The following is a 21,615-nucleotide window of genomic DNA, read 5'->3' on the forward strand; positions in this document are numbered from 1 at the left end:
ATGAGGACGCCAACAGAGCTACCATATTATTGCCAATTCTGGCACTGATTCCTGTCCTGTGGAGACCTGTCCTATAAGAGGCATCCCAGGAAAAGCAATCCATTTCCTGTAGGCCAGCAAACACAACAGTAACTATGGGCCAGATCCATGCCTAGAGCGAGCTGCAGAATGCAAATAATTTCAAATTTTTCTGGCAAAACTAATATTTTCTTTCAGAAGGTGCTTGATATGTGACAGGTGACATAAACAGCATGCACAGACATTGGCCACAACTAACGCCTTCCTATGAAATCACAGGGCCATTGAGTTTTCATTGACAAAGGCCTGCAGGTTAACTCCGCTTCCCTCCCCTGATTTTGAAGCCTTTCCCTATTTCTCCCCCCCAACACTTGCCTTGAATGACTCAGCCCTGAAATAATTGTGGAGGCTGAGGAGATAAAATCACAGAGGGTGATATTTTAGGGCCATGTGGGAATGCCTCAGAAATGTGGAATCCATAGTTCTGTGACTACATTTTGAAAGCACTAAACAATCCTATTCCCTAACTTTAGGTTAGGCAATACATTCACACACACATGCACGTGATCCCTATTTAATCCCCGCCCGCTCCTCTTTAGAACCACTGAAAATTATATTGTCATGTTAAAAACAATGAATTATGCCTTTGATTCCCTTATGTCCTGACTGTGATGGAGCTAGTGAAGGGAGGATGAGCTAGAGGTTTGGATTAAATAAACACCCAAAAGTTCACAATAGAAAGCAGTGACTACTCCAGCATTCTACCTTGGAAACCATTCTGGGTGGGGGAAAGTTATCCAACTTTTTCCCATGGCAGAAGAGATTTGGTTCAGGATGGGTTAAAGTTTCAAATGAAGATTCATGCCAATTCTTATTTGATCTGAATCAGTTCCTCCATCCCCTGTCAAAGGAGACATTTTACATCTCATGCTATTTCTTTATCCTTCTCTTCTCTAGCAAAACTTTCACTCATTTCACTTCAATCATTCCACTCCGAGGGTGAAATCCTCCCCCGTTGAAATGGGGCCAAAATTTCACTCTCTAGAACTTCCTTTATCCCCCATTTCTCTCAATCTACCTAGTCCACATCCTCAGTTTCCTCACAATCCCCTTTCTCTTACCCCATCTGCTTTAAACATAGACCTCTGCATGGTTTGCCTTCTCTGCTGGTAAATCACCCCTCCTCCCGTTCCCTGCCAAACAAGCCGTTTCAGTGTTCATTTCAGAGACAGGCAAGAGACGCAAAGTCAACATCGGCTGTGGATCCAAATTTCCCCTAAGTTTGCAGGTATTCAGATCCAGAAGGACAGAAGCTTCCTGCAAAGTTGATATCCACGTTCAGTCCCGAACTTCCTCAATCCGTGGGTAAATTCATTTCTGGAATTTTGGTTTGGGATCATGGCCAGTTAACCTACAGTTAGTTGTTCTGGGAAGAGTCATAAGGACTTTGAATAATGGGCGTGCCGGCTCTGTACAGCTCAGAGCACAGTGAATAATGATTGCTCTCGGCATGCGAGAAGGAAGATTTGCAACCAGCAGGAAGGTCTGCAACATTATTTGTTTTTTGGAGCTGATCCTTCTCATCTGTAAGAGCAGACCATGATATAATAGAAACACTGCTTTATTTCTGCAATTAATTAAACATATTGTTTCTTCTAAGACTTAGGCCCAGATCCTCTGTGGGAGTTAGGTGCCTAAATCCCTTTGAGGATCTGGGCCTTAACGCCTATTGCTGATTAGAAATAAGTTATGCGAAAACTGCTATCCATACCAACGAAGGGCCTGATCCCGCAAAGAGATCTTCATGGCCAGTCTTTGACAACCAGGCTGGTGCACAGAGTGGTTGCCCTGGAGGCCAACTTCCAGGGGGCGCTGTACTGCTCAGCCATTTTGTTCTTCACTGATTGGCTGGCGCCATTTTTCTTTTTTCATTCTTTTTGGTTTGACTGCTCGGAGGGTGGGGGAGGGGGCGGCACTGAAAACATTTTCTACCCTGACCGGCACAATGCCTAGGGACATTACTGCTTACTCCCATGCAGAGTCCTAGAGACAAGAGCAATGCCTATATTCTGTGCAGCTTCCGGGCCATATTTGTTTTCCCTCATGCCCAGCATCTCTTCTTCTTGGCACAGAAAATCTTAGATGCAGCAGATCCTCCAGCGGAGGGCAACAAAAATGATGAGGAGGCTGGAACACAAGACTTATGAGGAAAGGCTGAGGGAACTAGGCTTGTTTAGTCTGCAAAAGAGAAGAATGAGGGGGGATTTGATAGCAGCCTTTAACTACCTGAAAGGGGGTTTCAGGGAGGATGGAGCTAGGCTGTTCTCAGTGGTGGCAGATGACAGAACAAGGAGCAGTGGTCTCAAGTTGCAGTGGGGAAGGTCTAGGTTGGACGTTAGGAAAAAGTTTTTCACTAGGAGGGTGGTGAAGCACTGGAATGGGTTACCTAGGGAGATGGTGGAATCTCCATCCTTAGAGGTTTTTAAGGTGCGGCTTGACAAAGCCCTGGCTGGGATGATTTAGCTGAGGTTAGTCCTGCTTTGAGCAGGGGGTTGGACTAGATGACCTCCTGAGGTCCCTTCCAACCCTCATCTTCTGTGATTCTATGATCCTATGCAGTGCCACATGACAAGGCAGGAAATCCCAGCTAAAACAGCAGCATATAAAAATAACCATCCAACTGATTTGTTTCCTGCTGCACCTCCAGGTTATCTTCTGTGCAGTCAGCGCACCTCTAATATTCCTTTAAAATCAACTGAGTGTCAGGGGACATTCTGCTGGATTACATGTGTAGCCGGCTTGCACTCTCCTGTACTTTCAGTAGCTCCGTGTGTGTGCTGCTCAAAGTATATTGAGGAGCAAAATGTGTTTGCCTGCACTTTGCCCATTACCCTTATATGCAGATCACATGCATTCTGGAACACACCTGGGACACACCACAGCAGCAAAGGGGATGTTTAATAAGGAATCCCCTGGGTTTCATCATGGCTGATACAATACAATCCTTAAGGAAGTAATAAAGGGGAGGCCATTGCATATTGGTTTAGGGTGACATATTCAAAAGTGCCTAAGGCCAGATTTATGAAGGTATTTGGGCACTTAAAGATGCAGAGACGTGTCTAGTGAATGTACAAAAGTGCAGAAGCAGGCTAGATGCCCAACTCCCATTGACTTCCATGGGACTCAACTGCCTCCCCTGCTAAGGCATTTAGTATTTACCAAATACTTTGGTAAAGCTGAGTATTAAGACTTCTGAAAACGTCCCCCTTGAGTTCCAAGCCCCTCCATCGATAAGATCAAAATGTGCGTTGAGTGGAGAGCGATGCAATCCATATTTTTGAAATTATTCTTGGATCAACTTTTTTTTTAAAAGCAATGTCCTAAAAGCGTATTTGCTGGGGGGGGGAAGGGAGGAGGGGACGGATGAGCTGAAACAATGTTTGGCTTTTGTTTTTCTGCTTTTGGAGCCTGTCACTGCCCCTCAGGAGAGGCTCCAGACAACGAATGGCTAAACACACATCTCGTAGCCTTGCCCCAAGATAACAGTAAACATTTTTGGCTTTTGCCTCTTTCATTGAGGAAGGCAGCACATTCCAGAACAAATCAGTCTTTTCTCTCTGCTCCTGCAGAAAGCGAGGGGGGGGGGGACTTTTGCCTCATACAGATTCCAATGGCTTGAGCAGATCAGTTGCTGCAGCTGCTGCAAATTTAATTTGAAACAGCAGACCTAAAAGATCAATTCAGGAAGCACCTGAGGCCAATGATGATTCTCTATTGTTCAAGAATTCTCAGAATCCGCTCCGTCCTTCAGCCGTGTGCCAACATTTTACGTGCTGGATACAGTCTTGTAGGCCTAGAAAACGCACTCGTTTCCATCAAACAACTCTGTGGGCGCTATATTTAATGATATGTTCTTGCTGAATGGAAGAATAGAAGCTGTGCTTTTATTTCCGTCCTTAGCTTCTTGGGGATGTACTGCAGAAATTAATTACCACCCTTCTATATAGGCCTATCATCCCAGTGGAAGCTTCAAGAAGCAAGTCACCGTGGATACCTGAAGTGAACCCACATACTGTGTCAATCCGAAGAAGGGTACAGCATTCACTCTCCTCCATGACTTGCCAGCTGGTGAAGAGCATGGCCTTTTGGCTGGCTTGTCGTACAGTCCTTATGCACAGGAGAACTTGGTTACCACAGCTGTCCTATCACAAGAGCATACAAAGGTGAGAAGATGCCTGGAGTCCTCCTCCATGGATGCATGCAAAAGCCTGCTCACAATCTGGCGCTTCACTTTCCTGGACCCAGGAAGATGATCATCTCTGCTCTTCTTAGGTAGGTTTAATTTCCGGATGAATGTATATCATTAAGATTTCAAAGTAGAACACTTCAGACTTTATTCTTTGGATTGTGCTTTTGTGCTGTTTGAGTCTCCTACTTCTTTTTCTAACACACATGATCAAAACCAGTAAGAGAGAATCTGAACATAATCTTGCCCTTTCTGAAACTCAAATAGATTTCAGAGCCTAAATAAAATGACCTAAGGTGACATCGCTTGGCCAAGAAGCTATTTACTGCTTTCTTTAATTTTACTTTAGACTAATCAAGTTCAATCTCTTCCAAGATAGGATTGTTCCCTATAGCATGGAACAACATCTAGTGTTTTGTCAAGGTTAATTTAAAATTTTCAAATGATAGGCCTTCTGACTTTTCTCTAGAAAGACTGTCTTGCAGTCTAAGATATCCAACTGTCAGGAAAGTTATCTTGATGTTCTGCCTAAACTACCCCTACCTTAATTTCACCCCTTTACACCTAAGTAAGCTCCCATGTGCTATATTAAATGATTGCTCTCCATCAATGTTGTTGTCCATTACCACCGCTAGGTGTCTCTTTCAGCAGCAGTGCTTCCCAGGTCTCCCTCTCCCTTTTAGTGTCTTTGTACTTGTTTTGATTTAAATAGTTAAAAAAAAAATACAGACGTCTATACAAGGCTCTAGACTCCCTGTCACTCTATTCATATTACACCATATACTCAGTCTCAATAAGCAGTCAATCAGACAGGAACTCAGCCAGCCAGTTGTCTCCAAAAAAATGTCCTTTCTGCTCCTTCATCATTTCTGGGAGCATAAACCCAAAAACCCCTGTTCAACAGATGTCTTTTGCAGCGCGCCCAGAGGTAGCCAAATACAGACTATTTCAGACCAAGTGGGGGAGCACCTTCCAGGGTCCCCACAGAGAATTCCTTGTCAGCAGCCTCTTTTTTTTTTCCAAAGGGGAACCAGTGGGAGTATGGTGGAGAGAGAGAGGCAATCTCTCAGGTAGGCAGCACATGTGGTTTCAATTATTTTCCTTTCAGTGCATTAGGTTCCATGTTTCCAAACTGAATCTCACTTTGCTATTTTCTGTCTATGTCTCTAAACTCTCTAAGGTTTTTTTTTTTTTTTTTTTTTTTTTACATGTTTTCTCTGTTCTGAGCGAATGTTTGCAAAGTAGTATAACCTGTAAATTTCATTAACATGCCATTTACGCCGACTTTTAGACCATTAGTGAAAACATGGCTCACCCATGACTGACTGATCTGTCCGTCGAGTCATTTATGCCATGTTCAACAATACAGTATCCAAGCTTCATAATGTACTACTAGATGCTTCCTCCCAACTTGATCCATCCCACGTATAATCACAGAAATGGAGGGCTGGAAGGGATCTCAAGATATCATGCAATCCATCTGCCCCAGGCTGAGGAAAGATTAAGTATACTTCCTTGACCATCCTTGACAGGTGTTTGTCTAATCTACATGGCTATGTTTACACTGACGGCGGCAAAGTCGTCGCTGTCAGATCGACTTATCTGGATCGATTGAGCGGTCAGTGAAGACCCGCTCAGTCGATCCAGAAGTCGACGCTGTTAATCCACCCGCTCAAGCGGCATAGCACTGTGTCGACGGGAACGTAATTCCCATCGGCACAGTGCAGTGAAGCCGGCGTGCAGAAGAGAAGCACAGCAGTTGACAGGAGTTACACAAGTTCTCTGCATAACTCTTTGCATAACTCCCATCGACTGCCGCCGAATCGCCGGGATAAGTGTAGACCAAGCCGTAAATATCTAGCACTGGACTCCTTTCTCTCCCTTCACATGCTTACCACACTATGGCATGCAAGTTTTCACCAACTCTTTTTTATGGGAGCAGAGAACAATGAAACACAGACATGATTTTAGGAGACAGAATATTACGTTTTAATAAGTCTCCCATAGAATTCTACCTGGTCCTCTCCGGGACCTGAAGGACCAAGAACTTTATGATTTTAACTAGGGCTGCTCAAAAATCTTCAACTGAAGCTTTTTTCAACCGAAAAGTGGGTTTTCAAATAAATGAAAATTTTTTTGTGGAAAATGTCTTTGATTATTTTAGTTGGAAAACAGAAAGGCCCAAACCTGAAAATTTTCAGCCTCTTTGGGGTTTTTGTTTGGTTGGTTTTTTTTGATTAAAATTTAAAATTAAAATTTAATTTTTTAAATTTAAATTTAAAATTTTAAAATTTTGATGAAAACTAACTCTGTTAGTGGTTTTAGTTTTCATCAACATTTTCCATGGGAGGGGAAAAAACCATTTTCTAACGAGCCCTATTTTCAGCTGAGCTCCACAAGCCCTTCCCATGTACAAGTGATTTCTATCCTGCTGCCCCAATGACTTTCTAAACCATATCTGAACGTATGCACTTCCTTCCTTCCCTCTTCTGCCTTTTCATTTCTGTCTCCGTCTGATATTATTTAACTCTGAAGTTTTATTGCTGAATAAACTCTGTGAAGCATTTAGAATAAACTTTGTGTCAAAGATACTTACGCACAATAAAGCTTTATCGTATTCTGTATGAAGGATTGCAGGAGTTTTGCAAACAAGGCTCAATCAGCCAAATGTTAAGACTATATTAATCTAGACAGCATCTTTGTATAGAGAACACAATCAGAGAAGATTTATTAGCCCCACAATTAATTTTATGTACTGAAACTCATCTCATATTTGCATTGTGCACTATTAGTCCCACCAAGGAGAGGAAAATGCCGCTAACTGTGGCAGATTTGGCAATTTCCTGCAATATCCTTGGGAGACCTTATTGAATTAAGTTTAAGAATATTTGAAGTCCATTGTATTAAATGAATAGTTTATGTATTCTTGTGGGCTGGGATGGTTTGTAAACTCTTCAGGGGAGAGATGTGACAGGTGTCAGAGTTGGGAGCTCAGGGGACCGTATAGAACTATGTGCCAGACAAGAATGGGCTTTTGGAACAAAAGATGTTAAGTGGTTTTCCTTGGGAGAAGTGAAGGCAAATTCGCCACCTCTAGGTATGCAAAATTCCAGCTTTTTGAAACTATACCCTGAGGAGTGGGCCATTGTCGGCTGATCACCTGGTACATGAGGCCAAGATCAAAGGGCCAAGCTGTATAAAGGAAAGACTGAACTATTCCTGGTGGTGTTGGTTCTGAATCTGAAACAGTTATGAACTTGTAGTCCATGGGAAAAACCCAGCTGGGGGTTTTGAAGGACTGACACCTACCAGAGCCTGAGGTTGGAGTGGAGGTGACTTTGGATAAGCCTTTTAGCATGTGCATAGGTTCTTTTAATGTTTTTCATGTTTTCTCTATGATTTTTTTTACGTTAACCATAAATATTCTTGCTTATAAAGAGCAGTGTAACTTATAGCTGCAGGCTATTGCACTGTTCATAGCCTCTGGAGTGAAAACAAAGCACAAACTCTGACCTGTTTAGGCCACCTAGCTTGCTGGGAATAGCACAGTGTAGGCAGGGGATTGGGCAGCCAGGAAAAAACCTAGTCAGGAGGGAGTGAGATGCAGATCTCTGACAAGAGAGGTGATGGCTGAGAAGCTGGGAGCACAGAGTGGGTGTATTTGGTAGACCGTGTGGGAGTGTGTGTGGGGGGGAGAGAACATGGGTGCAGTTGCTCAGAATTGTGGCACTAACACTTATTCCTAGCAAGGGGTTGCTAACAATCTTATGAAGAAAAAATGTCAGCCACTTGCATCCACAGGCTGCACAGGAGAGGATGGCTTTGCAAAGGTCATGCATTTCCTTGGATGCTACCAGATAGGTGAAGATAGGTACAAAGCATTCTTCTTGAGCTTTGTCTGGTGGCCAGATGCACAAAAGGGGCCTTAGGGTAAAATCGATATCCCTGTGAAGGAAAAGGGCCTGGTACCAAGATGAATCAACAGTAGTTCAGTGGCAGCTACATTTCCAGCAATGCGCCATAGCCCTGCAGTGTTGAGATGACTACTGCCCCAGGGAGATGGAAAGGGTGGTAGGAAAGCTGCCATGGGAGAAACTGACAAGGACAATGGTGTTTCTCAATGAGTAAAATAGCTCAAAAGAATGGTACCGCCTCTGAGTACATTGACCTGTTCTTGTTTTCACCAAGGGGCATCTGATCTGACGTGAATAAGCTGCCTTTCTGTCACTACAGGGAACAACCTGCTGCCACAGTATCAAACAGCTGAGGTACATTAGTTGTCACTCCCAATGTCTTCCAATGAAATAAGCACCTGTAACTTGATAGGGAAGAAAATAACTCACCCTCTTCCCTCAGCAAAATAATCTTGCTCATTCACAGAGAGAGAGAGAGACAGAGAGAGAGAGAGGTTAAAGGATCTATGGCAGCTGCTTACTTTCCAATCGCTTGTCCAGCAGGTGTATGCTCCACTTCAAAGCCTGCTTGTCTCAGCACATCAATCACAGTGTTGTTGCCCAGGAAGTGACCTAAAACATGGACAGAAAAACAGCAGCATCACTCAAACTGCTTCCCGAAGGTCCTTCCTCCTTTCGACCCAAGCTGGGAGGGGTCGGTTGCCAAAGACAGGGCTGGCTTCCAGGACAAGCAAGTCAGGTCAAGCAACTGGGTTGGGGCCCAGAATCCTGAATGAGACTCAGATACTCACAGCCTGTTCCACCACCTCTTTGGGCAGTAGGAAGGAGAAAAGCCGACTGACGGCCTGACGTGCTGCCCCCAATGGGCAAAGGATTGATCGAATGAGTAGACAACCCAAGGGCCAGTTCTTGGAGCCTGCAAATGGTTGTGTTAGTCCTGTAGAGCTGCAATGTCCATACACACACATGCATGCACACACTCTAAATAAACCCCTCACGCAGGTTTTAGAATTGTTCCTGAAAAAGATGAGAGAAGTATTATTAGTTATCCTAACCATACTCAGATTAGGGTTCTTCCCTCAGGAGTAAGGCTGGGTGAAAGGCAGGACACAAATACTCTGATAAATCCATGGTGCATTCTGGCCATGTTTATATCCTTTGAGACCTAGTATGCCTAACAGTTGTGTGAATGGGTTAGGCATGCATGAATGTTTAGTGCATAGCTGTTTCTCTTGGGTAATTTCACCCACAGTTGGGTTAAGTGGGACTCAGAGAGTGGCTAGATCTCAGGCTGGTTCTCTGCACGTCGGTGAATTTCAGCATTGCTAAAGCCAAGTATTAAAAAACCATGAGAGGAGCTTAATAATAATAATGAATTTTGGAGTCTTTTCATTTGCCTTTGGGGTTTTGAGCCTTTGGGGTTTGTCATAGGGGTGCAGCAGCCCCACAGTGCCCTATCGGCTGAGTGTAGTATGGCTGGGACTCTCTGCCTCAGTTTTCCTCTTCAAGATTGGTCTTCTCAGCTTCCCAGATACAGGTCTATGTGGGAGATGTGGTTTAGCTCCCCAGCCAAGTCACAAAGCCATAATCCTGTCTGGGTTGCCAAGAGTCCAAACTAAAAAGTTCCACTGCCCTGGGCCTTCTCTTCAGCCCTCCCACGGGGCCTTGTTCACAGCCCCTTTCTGAAGCCTAACCCCCTCCCTAGGCTTCAGAGCCCGAGCTCCGGCCCAACCCCAAAGTCTGCACAGGTATTTTTAGTGCCACAGTGCAGGTCCAAGTCTGTCAGCCCGGGCTCTTAGACCTGCTACTGTGTGCAGGCACTTGCTGTGTAGATTCACCTCAAAGGTCCAAGGGTAATTCAGTCTCCAGTCTCTTTTGAGCCTTGGTCTCCTGCTTAAACTGCCAACAAGGATGCTAATTAGTATCAGTTGTGATGTTGTATAGGGGTTTTAGTGCAACTTGCAAGCATCATAGACCAGTTTTAGCCAAAAGACATTTCTTTAAACTATTAAAATCACATTTGCAGGCCCTAACTGGTTCCAGGGTTCCACTAACTCCTTCTCAGAAAAAAATCAAAATTTGATTTGTCCCCCGACTAACTTGCTTATAACTGAAGCCAAAGGAGCAGTGAGCGGTCCCAAAAATGCGTTCCACACCCTCAGAGAGCAGAGCAATATGATACTTGGAGCAATGAATTTGGTTCGGTGATAACTTGATTTTCTTAAGCAATGCCAGAGCAAACGAAGGCTTGATCCTGCAATTGGTTGAACAGAGATCTGAAAGTGGAATCAGGGCCAAGGATGTTTCAAATATCCATACGCCAAGTGCACTAGTTTTTCTGGAAATGGAATACAAGTTGCCAACAACTTTCTTTGTAGGCACAAGTGTCCCGGATCCTATTAACCTTTGACCTTGACATCATAATACCAAAATAAACCCAACTGTAATTCTTCATGGTTCTTAACTGATTTAGTCCTGGTAAAAAAGGAGCATAATGACACCCAGAATCCTCATCTCTACAACACTCATGGACAGGGCAGCACCAATACAAGCTTCCCAACAGTGCACTTTAAGTACATTCAGGGGTGAAAGGATATTTTGGCCTTCTGATCCTTTGGCTTCTCTGTTAAGAGCACCAACAAGGATACCATCTGTGGAGCTGGTTGGCTTTTGTTAAGTATTTAAGTTATTTAGTTTAAGGAAAGTGTGGAGTGGTGTCAGTTCTATTCTCAGTGCATTCCAAACCTGTACACAGTTGTTTTCTGCCTTACGGCATTTCTAGTGGACCGAAATACTACAGTGTAGTGGCTGGCTTGCATTAATTACAACAGTTTTTATCATGCAGATACCTGTCCACCAGGATATGGACAGAGACCATTAATCATTTCACCCAACAGTTTTTGGACTTTCTCAGATTTTGCTCAGTATTTACCTGGAAGGAGTCAAACCAGACATGTAAATGTGAAAAGTTCTGCAATGCATCATCATGCCTTGAGCCCTCCAGTCCTCTGCGTTAATTATTCATTAGGAAAAAGTCCTAATGGTATCCAAGGGTGCTTAAGATTTATCCAGAAATTGCAGGGGATAAGAGAAGTTCCTGCCCAGTGTCAGAACCAAAGATTGTTCTTGAGATCCATATTTTTCAAAGCAGATAGTTCACGCTAAACAAGAGCTGGTGCTATTCCCACTGACTGCAATGTCCAAAACACTATCTTTTGAAGGAACTAATTGTTCCCTTAAAGATCACTTTGGAAACAGCAGAGCTGCTCGTGAAGTGAGAAACAGACAGCATAAAAATCTAATTACAAACACCCTAGTAACGCAGACTGCACAGGGCCAGAAGTTTGAGTCTCTTAGGTATGCAAGTATTTTCCAAAAGTACCTGCCAGGATGAGCAAAGTCCAGAGGGATTCAATCAATATTACCCGTGTATACAGTCCATCAAAAGGCTAGTCATCGCATCTCTTCGATCAGAGCCCAAAGCGCACTGAAATCAATCAGAGTCTTTACATTGACATCAGTGGAGTTTTGGACCATGCCCATGACCCACTTTGCTGTGTTTTGTCTCCACTGATACTTGAATGTTGACCAGTTTGGACTTGCTGCTTACTTTACGTCTCCTCTTTGCAATATTCATTCATTGTTTTTTTTCCCCTTTGGACAGTGGTGTACCATGGGTCTCCGGTGCCCGGGGGCCAATACTTACATTTGCGCCCACCCCCGTTGATGGCAGCGCCCCTCGGGGAGTGGGTCTATGGGCCCGTTTCCTGCTCTCCCCCACTTCTCCTCCCGCTGTGGGGTAGGCGACTGCGGCAGGGAGTGGAAGTGGGGGACAGCGGGAAACAGGCCTGCAAACCTCCCCGTGCGGGGCGCTGCCACCACCACCGCGAATGTGTGTGCAAATGTAAGTATGAGGGGGCCATCCAGCGGCAGGGGGGCATGATGGGCTCTGCCCCGGAGCCCTGCCCCTGTGCAGCTGGGATCCCCTCGACTCCCTCCTTGGGCTCAGTGTGGGGGCGGAGGGGCCGAGAGGATGGAGGCAGAGGGGCCGCGCCAGGGATGTCAGCGGGGGGCAGCTCCTCTGAGGAGGGCCTGTATGGTGCCTCACCCCTCCAGGCCGTGCCCAGAGGCATGGCCCCCCCGCCGTCCCCTTCAGTACGCCACTGCTTTTAGAATAAAAATTGCTGTGCTCAATTCATTATCTCGCTATGAATAATTCAGGGGACCAGAAGATATGCTGTAGATCACCCTGAAGTCATACGGTTGATTCAGGAAGCACTGGATGAAATTCTATGGCCTGTGTTATGTAGGAGATTAGACTAGATGATCACAATGGTTCCTCCTGGCCTTAAAATCTATGAAAATTGCGTACACAGTGTGACCTTCCTTGATGGCACACATCTCGAGTTTAGTAATGTGCTTGTTAAAAATGTACTGCAGTGTATGATTTTCAATGGATCAGTCAGCCAAATGAATGCCAATTTCACCAGCACACTCAAAGGCATTTCAGTGTAATGTGAGCTAGTTCCCTGCAAAATTTCAACTTTCTATTTCCAGTCACTTCCAGCTGCTTAAAAAAAAAAAAAAAAAGAATAAAGATCTTGTAAAATTATTTTTATTTTTATAATGTTGGGTATATTTCATTCTCTTTTCACTCACTGAAAAATAGCAATGCCATTTTTGCTAAAACGTTCCAAATTAATTCCCATTCCACCAGAGAAGAAGCCTAGAAAATTTCACCCCAAAAGATAAAAACTTTAGGAAGTTAAAATTATTGAAAACTTTGTGCATGTAAAGATAGATAGATAGATAGACAGACAGACAGACAGAGACAGACAGACGGACACGCTGTCTTCTGAGCTGCTACTCACTATATATCCTAAACTCGAATGAAAAATCCCTTCTGTATTATCCTGATTTATTGTGACAGTTGATGAGTGCTAGGGCTAAAAAGGTCAGAATATCTACTGCCCTGGGAATGCCTAGTAAATATGCAGAGAAAAGCAGCTGAAAGGAGAAATAAAAGACCTGCAACACAGAGGTTTATGCTGTAATTCCAACATCAGGCACAAAGATGAATACTGCAAAATCTCCACTAAGAATTTAAGTAAAAATAAGTTTCATTATTGCAAATAAAACATGGTAATAAAATACTGGGTGTTATATATCTAGGCTTGGAAGAATTTGATTTTTATCAGTAAATGTTCATTTCAACGCACTCAAACAAACTGACAAAAATATTTCCATCTATATAAAATCAAAATCTACAGGTAGAGAAAGTAAGAAAAATACTGCTTGAAAGCTTATTAGAGTTTGATATAAGGATATTTACTTTGTATATTTTGACATGCAATGTTGACAATTTGTGTTTCAATGATTATAAAGCTTAACTTTTTGAATCTCAACGTCTGCTGTCATTAAATAATTATTGTCTGACACACCCATAATTTACTGCAACTAGACAGTTAAAATACACACAAAAATAGATACAAAAAAGCTTAAAATCATAATTTTGCACAACTGAAAATTTAAGTAAATAGAAATAAAAAAAAAAAAAACCCTTAAAAATAAACCGATATTATGTCAAAATTACAAAAAAATAAAATAAAAATAGAATTCTCCCAAGCCTATAATATATCTGTATGTCTGATACTCATGATAACACAGGACTGGACTGTTTGAAATCTAAGTAGATACTGTAACAGGTATAAAGTTCCATGCAAAGTTAAAATCTGAGCCATCTCTTAAACTCTGCCACTCTACATTTCTGCAACTGATCCTGGATTGATGCATACTTAGAGTCAACTTCTGCCCTCTTTTACTGAACTTGATTCACCAGTAGAAGATTGGAATGAGATCCAGGACTGGAATGGGGAATAAAGGTGATCCATGTGTTTCCTAAAGAAGATTTGGTACCAATGGCTTTCACTAGAGAGCAATTTTCAGTGCTAAACATACAGTGAACTCAAAGGTTGGACATAATTTACTTTAATGAACTGGCTACTTTGTAAGAAGGATCTCTTTGTGTAAAACAAAGGCCCCATTGAAGTCAATGGGAGTTTTGCCACTGAATTTATCGGGGTCAGGATTTCACCCCATTAGCTCAAGTGGTATGAGCCTGTGTTTCAGAGTCGGACTATCTGAATTTCTCAGTGAACATGTGCAGCACAGTAACTAGAGCTGGTCAAACATTTTCCATTTCACCTTTTTTCTTTTTTTCTGATGGAAAACTGCTTTTTTGACTAAATGGAAACTTTCATGGCATGTGTCTGCTTTCCTCAACCATTGTTTGATTTTTCATTGGAAAACTGAAAATCAGTGCAGCGGTGGGGGTGTGTGTGTGGCTGGGGGAGAGGGGCTGGTGATTTTTAACTAAAAGACAAAAAAAAATTGTTTTCAATTTTTTGCCAAGAGTCAAAATTTTCCACAGAAAGTGTGTGTGGGGGGGGGGGGGAGGAGGAGCATTTTCCATACACCTCTAACGATGACAGCCATGTAGTCCTAGATATTAAAAATCTATCTTGCCCTTTTAGATATATTCAGCCATGTCATCAACTTCATATGTAAGCATCAGCCTCAAGCCATAACCCTAAGTTAAATAAACCCACAAATTCTTACACACAAAAGTATTATCTTGTTTTGGTGACAGGAGCAAGAAGAATGCTTCTAAGCAAATGTTATGTGCTTTATCTGGATTTGGAGATCTACTACAAATTACTTGGTCTGTTCACTTCAGTATTCATTGTTCTATGGCTTAGAGGGATAAAGTGGTACAAAGGAGCAAGAGATAATTCCCGCACAAAAGGCCTCCATTGCAGAGCCTTTGAAGTTATGCTAAGAAAGGCTTGGTAGACCATTAGCTGACACACAGCAGAAACCTGAACTGTTTCCATGCACACTACAAGCAGAGCTATTTTCTGCACAATTAGTCATAAAAAGAGCCAATGTAAACTGTGTCGGGAGGTCTCAATTCTTTACATTCTCCATGCCGTGAATCAGACATTATGTATAATGTTTTGTTGCCATTTAGGCCTCAGGCTGCTTTGCAATCAGGAGCCAGCAGTCTCTATTCCTGCTTCTCTCTGACACTGATTTTCAATGCATTTGGCACCACCTGAGTGTTTATTGTAGTTAAACTTCACGAGAATTAAGCAATCAGCTAAGATACAAAAATCAAGTGCTGTATATTCACTGTTGCAGCAAATATTTACTCCTTTACTGCTTCTCCAAACTGTATATTTTTTGGGACAGGTCTAACTTAACATTCACAGCGGCTGAGTGATTAGTGCATCAGAAAGATGCCATGCTATTGTATTAAGTAGTCAACATGTATTTCCCTCTGGATTTTTTAACCTCTCCATTGTATTACTCCACTCTCAGTGACCTCATACACATTCTCCTGCCAGCAAACTCCACTCCTTAAAACGCTGTGTTCCTTCCTATCTTCTCATCGCTATGCTCCATATCTGAGGTCTGTTATTGCCCTGGAGTTGCCCCATCTGGCTAGATATTCTTTCATCCTTCTAAGTCTCTCCAAATCTCACTTTGCAATTAGAGATGGCCCTGAACCCAACACCCAGAACAACTCTGGAATCTGTAGAACATTAGAGCTAAATGCAGATCCAGTCTTTGCGACCTGGACCCATGTATATATAAAATTTCCTTTCCCCTTCAGCTACCTTTTTCTGCAGTGTTTTGTCATTTGTGAATATAGACATGTAAATATTAAATGAACTGAATGCATTGGGCCGGGATTAATAGATTTCAGGGCTGGATGAGAACTGCTTTGTGTGATGCAAAATGTTGTCAATGAAATCTAAAATCTTACAAAGTTCACCTGGTTTGGATCTAGAACAAACCAGAAGGAAACTCAGACTAGGTTGGTCAAAAGCTTCACTGAGGTTGCTAGGTTCTTTTAAAAAGAAGCTGGGCCCAGTTTCAAGCAAACTGCTCAAATTAAAGGACAATGCTGACACAAGAACAAATGGGTATACGCTGGCCATAAATACATTTAAGTCAGAAACTGGAAGAAAGTTTCTATCTGTCAGAGGAGTGAGATTGTGGAACAGCGTTCCAATAGGAGCAGCAAACAACCTTATTAGTTTGAAGATGGAGTTTGGTAAGGTTCTGAATGGGTTTATATTATGGAAGTGCCTGAAGAGTTGGAGACTTGGCTTGACTTGAGAACCCAAGAAATTCCTTTGTCTAACATAGTTCCCTGTTATTCAGTTAAAACCAACCCAACGCCAATAGAGCAGGTAGGAAAACGCAGAAACATTTCTGTAACAAATTCTCAAAATTCCGTGCATTCTTTTTTTGTCCAAAATTCCAGATGTTTGAAACAATAGTGGAAAAACACTAAAAAATAAATTCTCAAAAGTGTCTGCAAAAAAAATAAAATAATTCTAAACATTTCAACGTGCTCCAAATAATAATGAGTAATGTTCATCACAATCTTTTCTTTTCTTTTCTCATTAATATTGTGAGTTAATTCAGTGTTCATGGCAATCAATAACGGTGTTCGATCATAAGGTCTTTGTGTCACCGCCTGTGAGGGGGCTTGTTCCTGACTTGGAGCTCCTGGGCACTGTCATAATATAAACATTTAAGAAGAAGAATGACACTGAGTAGCAACAAGATGAACAGAGGCAAATGTCGTGCAAGTTCCCCCACCACAGTATCTCAGTGCTGATTTTCAGCAGCTCTGCCATGCCAATCTTCCCCTTCCCCCTGTGCACATGCACCCACCCCCAGGCACACACATCTGCTCAATGCATCCTGTCTTGACCTTCACCACCTCCTGCTGAAGATGGAGCCTGCAACCATACATGCACCCCTTCCCGCATGAGTCAGTTCATTGAACTCAGTGCTACATGTTCTTTTGCCCCTTTATGCTAGGTAAAAGGACTGGAACGGCATAAATTGGCCCTAAAAGCCTCACTTCACACCAGGGGAGGGCTCCCTCAGCACATACGCTGTGGAAGACAGTCTGAAGGCTGCCTCTGAGGACTCCCTTGCAAACGGTAGCACACGGCACAGAGGGGATGATGGAGCTAGGCCTGGGGACGTGTCAAAGGTTGGGGCCACAGCATGCAGCACTGCGGAGACACCAAAGAGTCTGGAGAGGATGCTTCAATTTAGAAAGGCTCTCTACAAAGATGTCTTAGCTATGCTGGCGGCTGCTCCAGCCCCTGGAAGAGGCCAAGATTAGCAGGGAGCCAGGTTGACTTAAAGCAACTATAGCCCTGTTCTGTGCTGAACCTCTTAAACATGCAATACAAAATGTCACCATTGGTCTCTGTCCTTTCCAGAAACGCTAATTGTAGGAAATGAGGAATGAGAGTCACAACAATATTTTGCATTTAAAAGTATTCTGTGAATGGGGTGGGGGAACTGAGACCAAAGCATGTGCTAAAAAGCACTTCTGTGCAAACAGTGCACTCCGGTTTTATAAAGCTCTCTCTCAAAAACATGACGTGGCCCCATTTTAGATGCAGATGGAGAAATCATTTTCCTGCCCTATTTGATGTTGTTATTCTCGGCAGTGCAAAGCACTGACTCATAGCTGCTTTCGGACACTGTCCTCGGAATTAAGAAACGAAACATAAAAGGGCAAAAAGTGCAGCACTTTGAACATCAAGCGCCTCCCCGGGGGCCCCACCCCACCCTTCACTTCATTCCTTCCTTACATGTAATCACCTCTCCCACTACAACTGTTTAGCACTTACAAAAGACGTTTTGGACCAGGGCCATGCTATAGATGGTTGGAGAGTGACTGAAAGCCAAAAGTCAATGAGATTACTCCAGACGGAAGCCGATGTAACTGCGAATAGATTTTGGTCCCCCACGTCTCATTTAGAACTGCAGTGCAGTGCTGTACTTGGAGAATCAAACCCCAAAAGCTGCACAGACTCACAGAGACTCAGTCCAAGATATTGTTACTTACCGTCCCTAGATGTAGTGAAAACTCAGGCTTTCAGCACGTCTCTGCTCTTATTATATCCCTTCTCAGCTCTTTCATTTTGCTTAGTCCTCTCGACTATGTGTCTGTGTCCTTCTCCCATTGTGTCACCTTGGTTCCTTCTGCCAGCTCTGTGTTTTTCTAACTGGTTTTCAACAGAAAATGAATTTTCAACGCAAACAATTTTCTGGCACAAAGGGTCTGGTTTCTGAGGAAAATCTTGATTTTACACCAAAAAAGAACACTCAAAAACTAAAAAGCATTCATTTTTGGCCAAACCTTCCACCCCCAAATTGAATTTAAAAATGCTATCACAGCGCCTCATGGGAATTGTAGTTTGGTTGTATCTTGCTCCCATTCTCCTCTGTGGATTGGGTTCCCCAGTTGGACCACACTTCCCATTATGCATCAAGGTCAACGATTCCCAGAATGCACTACCATAGTTCAGCAAGAAGGTGCAGAAAACCAAGATATCACAGTTTCATGCACATATACCACACTGTGGAATTCTCGCACTGAGAGAGAGCACAACAAAGGATGACCACTACATTTTACTGTAAATGTACTAACTATGTTAACTGTTGATTGGGCATCAGGGTTTGTTTTAAAAGGGCAGAGGTAGACAATGTAGAAAGGTGTCCACTTTTTACATTACTTTTTACATTCATTATCTTATCATCTTAGTCCTGTTTCTTTGGGATATCAGCTTACTCCTCCTTGTGATGCTAGATGAACCTGCAATGAACGCATTTAAAATGTGACCACAGTCTTTTTGCAGAGGAATTTAAAGAGATGGATTTTTTTAATGTGTATTTTTTTGCTTGTGATTACATCTGTATGGGAACCAACATTTCATGATTTAAAAATTTGTTCTTAACTGGAACAAAAACAGAATTTTCCCACAAACCAAAATTTGAAAGAAAAAAAGATTTCAGGTCAGTTGAAAATAGCTCCTTTTAACCTTTTTTTCATTTTTATAATATATAAAAAATGTTTCTGAAATGAAAAGTCATTTCCAAATGGAAAAGTGATACGTTCTGTTCTGCAAGTGTCAAAGCAGAACATTTCAACCTTCTCCTTTTTAAAAAAAAAATATTTATCCCTGAACGAAAGTTAGTTGAAATAAACATGTTTCTATGGAAAGTTTTGATTTAAACAAGACGGCATTTGCTAATGAAAAGACGTTTTGCTGGAAAATGTTCAATAAGCTTTACTTGTGATAGGAGCTGGAATGATATCACAAGGAAATGAAATCTATCGGGAAAGTATAAATGTGGGCAATAGCTTCACACTGCCCTGCATTTTCCAGGAATGTGAAAGTACTCACTGTCTCTGACCCACTCAGTCCTGAGCCTCAGCTGAGACTGCAGTCATCATTATTTATCCCTTTTACAAAAGACAGTTGTAACATGGAGGAAAAGAGCGTTTTTGTCCCTTTGATTCAAACTGATGTTTCTCACCACTCTTTGCAGGCTGCTCAGATAGCACAGGGAGATATGCAACCATCACTATTCACATTAGTATTTACTGATCATCAGCAGCAAATTGGGTGGTGTTCACAGTCTGGAAGAGGATGCAGCCTTTGTCCCAAGGGTGACAATGACTGGTACTGTAGCTTTGGCGAAGCAGGCAGTCTCTTACTATCTGGACTGAGATCACCAACTCATTTCACATACGCCACTGAAAAGCCCTAGAGTAGGAACCACATTGCAGTCACAACAGCTGGATTCAGACAGGTAGCCCATGAGTGAAGTGTTTCATATCCCACTGCAAATCCTCCAAGCTATTTTGGAACATATCAGGCCTGGCTTGCCAAAAGCAGGGGGTGGGAACCGTTTCCAGAGCTCACAGCTCCAGCTCCATTCTCTGCAAAGAAGATAACTAAAGTGACGTGAACATGTTATTAAAACAAACACGATGATAAACCCGAGTCTGACCTCAGTAGAGTGCAAGGCTGAAGAAAGCTCCGTACAGTTATGGGAAACTGTTCTTACACACTGAACATTTCAACCAGTTTTCTAAAATATTTCTGTCTCACTCTCAGCTAGGACCCAATCCTCGCTCCCAGGATTGGGGTCTTATTCTGGGCATGGTGCTGGCTGAAAACCAAAGTGTGCATGCCCTTCCTTATAGAAAAGTCTTTCAGAATTTAATAACGATGCAATCCATAGGCATCTACAGAAAATCAATAGGATTCTATAGCTATTATTCTACAGATCTATTGAATTGAACATAAAAATGATAACCTTTCTATATGGTGTTTTGAATCTTCCTGTAGAATTCTATGGTATGGCTATAATTATTGAATTCTACAGGGTAGTTAAAGAAAATCCTATAGAAACGTTAGAGAGATAAGGTGAATGAGGTAATAATATCTTTTATTAGACCAACAATAAACCAATACCTGACACAGCTACACGGCATATAGAAAGGTTATCCTTTTCTATTAAATTCCATAACCCTTTTCTATAAGTCTGGACTGAAAACCACAAATAAAACCTCACAATGCAATGAACAGGTCTCCCAGATTCTGAGTTGTATTTTTAAACTGATCTTGGACGGCTATTTTAAGATAAAATGATTCCTTTCACCTGTGAGAGGAATCAGTTTCTATAGGTTCACTTGGATCATGACTGCAAAGATTAAAACTGAAATGGGGTGTTTCACAAGTCAAAAGAGACAAAATGTGTGTCTGACCAACAACATGGGAACTAGGTTAGGGGTCTATTACAGGAGTGGGTGGGTGAGGTTCTGTGGCCTGCGTTGTGCAGGAGCTCAGACTAGATGATCATAATGGTCCCTTCTGGCCTTAAAGTCTACGAGTCTATGAGATGCTGACTACTTTGTCTTTTTGGAGATAAAGGACATACCCCTACATTAACAAAGAGCATGCTGAATGCTTCCTGTATTGTTTCCTAGGTCAGTGTTCTTCATGTGGACAACAGCTGGTAGAAAGTAAACCTCAATTAAAATTCCTTTTAAAAGAACATTCCCGTGTTCCATTTTATCAGTCTTTTTTAAAAACAACCCTGGTTATTAAACCACTGGAATCCCTAGTTACTGACACTTCACTAACAATGGGTTACATCACCTAGGCTACAGATGCATCATGCTTTTTCCTAGAATAACTCAGCTGGCCACTGGGTGTCATTGTTGTTTCAGAAAACTACAGATGGAAGTTCACAAATCAGGCTGAGAATAAGGAGAGGTGAAGTCACCCAAGTCTGCAAATGGACATTTATTTTAGGTTGCTGATGCCACTTATTTTTGCCTGTGACTAGGGTCATTTGGTGCCAAGAGAATAAATGGACAGAACCTGGTGGCAATGTATAGTGAATATCATTTCACCAGGATCTGCAGGCAAATGCACAGGACTTTCTGCACAATGTATGCACCACCAAATGAACCTGGCTGTTTGGATGAATGGTTCTCTCCTTTCACCCCTCCAGTTAAATCATAATGAGATGTGGCCTTCA

General features: G+C 42.5%; 1 protein-coding gene across 1 annotated transcript in view; it reads right to left on the minus strand.

Annotated features, from left to right (window-relative positions):
- TRABD2B (TraB domain containing 2B) overlaps positions 1-21,615 on the minus strand; it is a 382,399-nt gene that overhangs the window by 44,473 nt on the left and 316,311 nt on the right. Inside the window, exon 5 of the mRNA XM_067535474.1 lies at positions 8,700-8,790. Within this exon, the coding sequence (XP_067391575.1) occupies positions 8,700-8,790 (91 nt within the window). The remainder of the gene's footprint in view (positions 1-8,699; positions 8,791-21,615) is intronic.

The sequence above is a fragment of the Emydura macquarii genome, unplaced genomic scaffold (assembly GCF_026122565.2).
Source record: "Emydura macquarii macquarii isolate MOO-44397 ecotype Brisbane River unplaced genomic scaffold, CSIRO-AGI_Emac_v2 contig_3506, whole genome shotgun sequence".
Taxonomy (NCBI): Eukaryota; Metazoa; Chordata; order Testudines; family Chelidae; genus Emydura; species Emydura macquarii.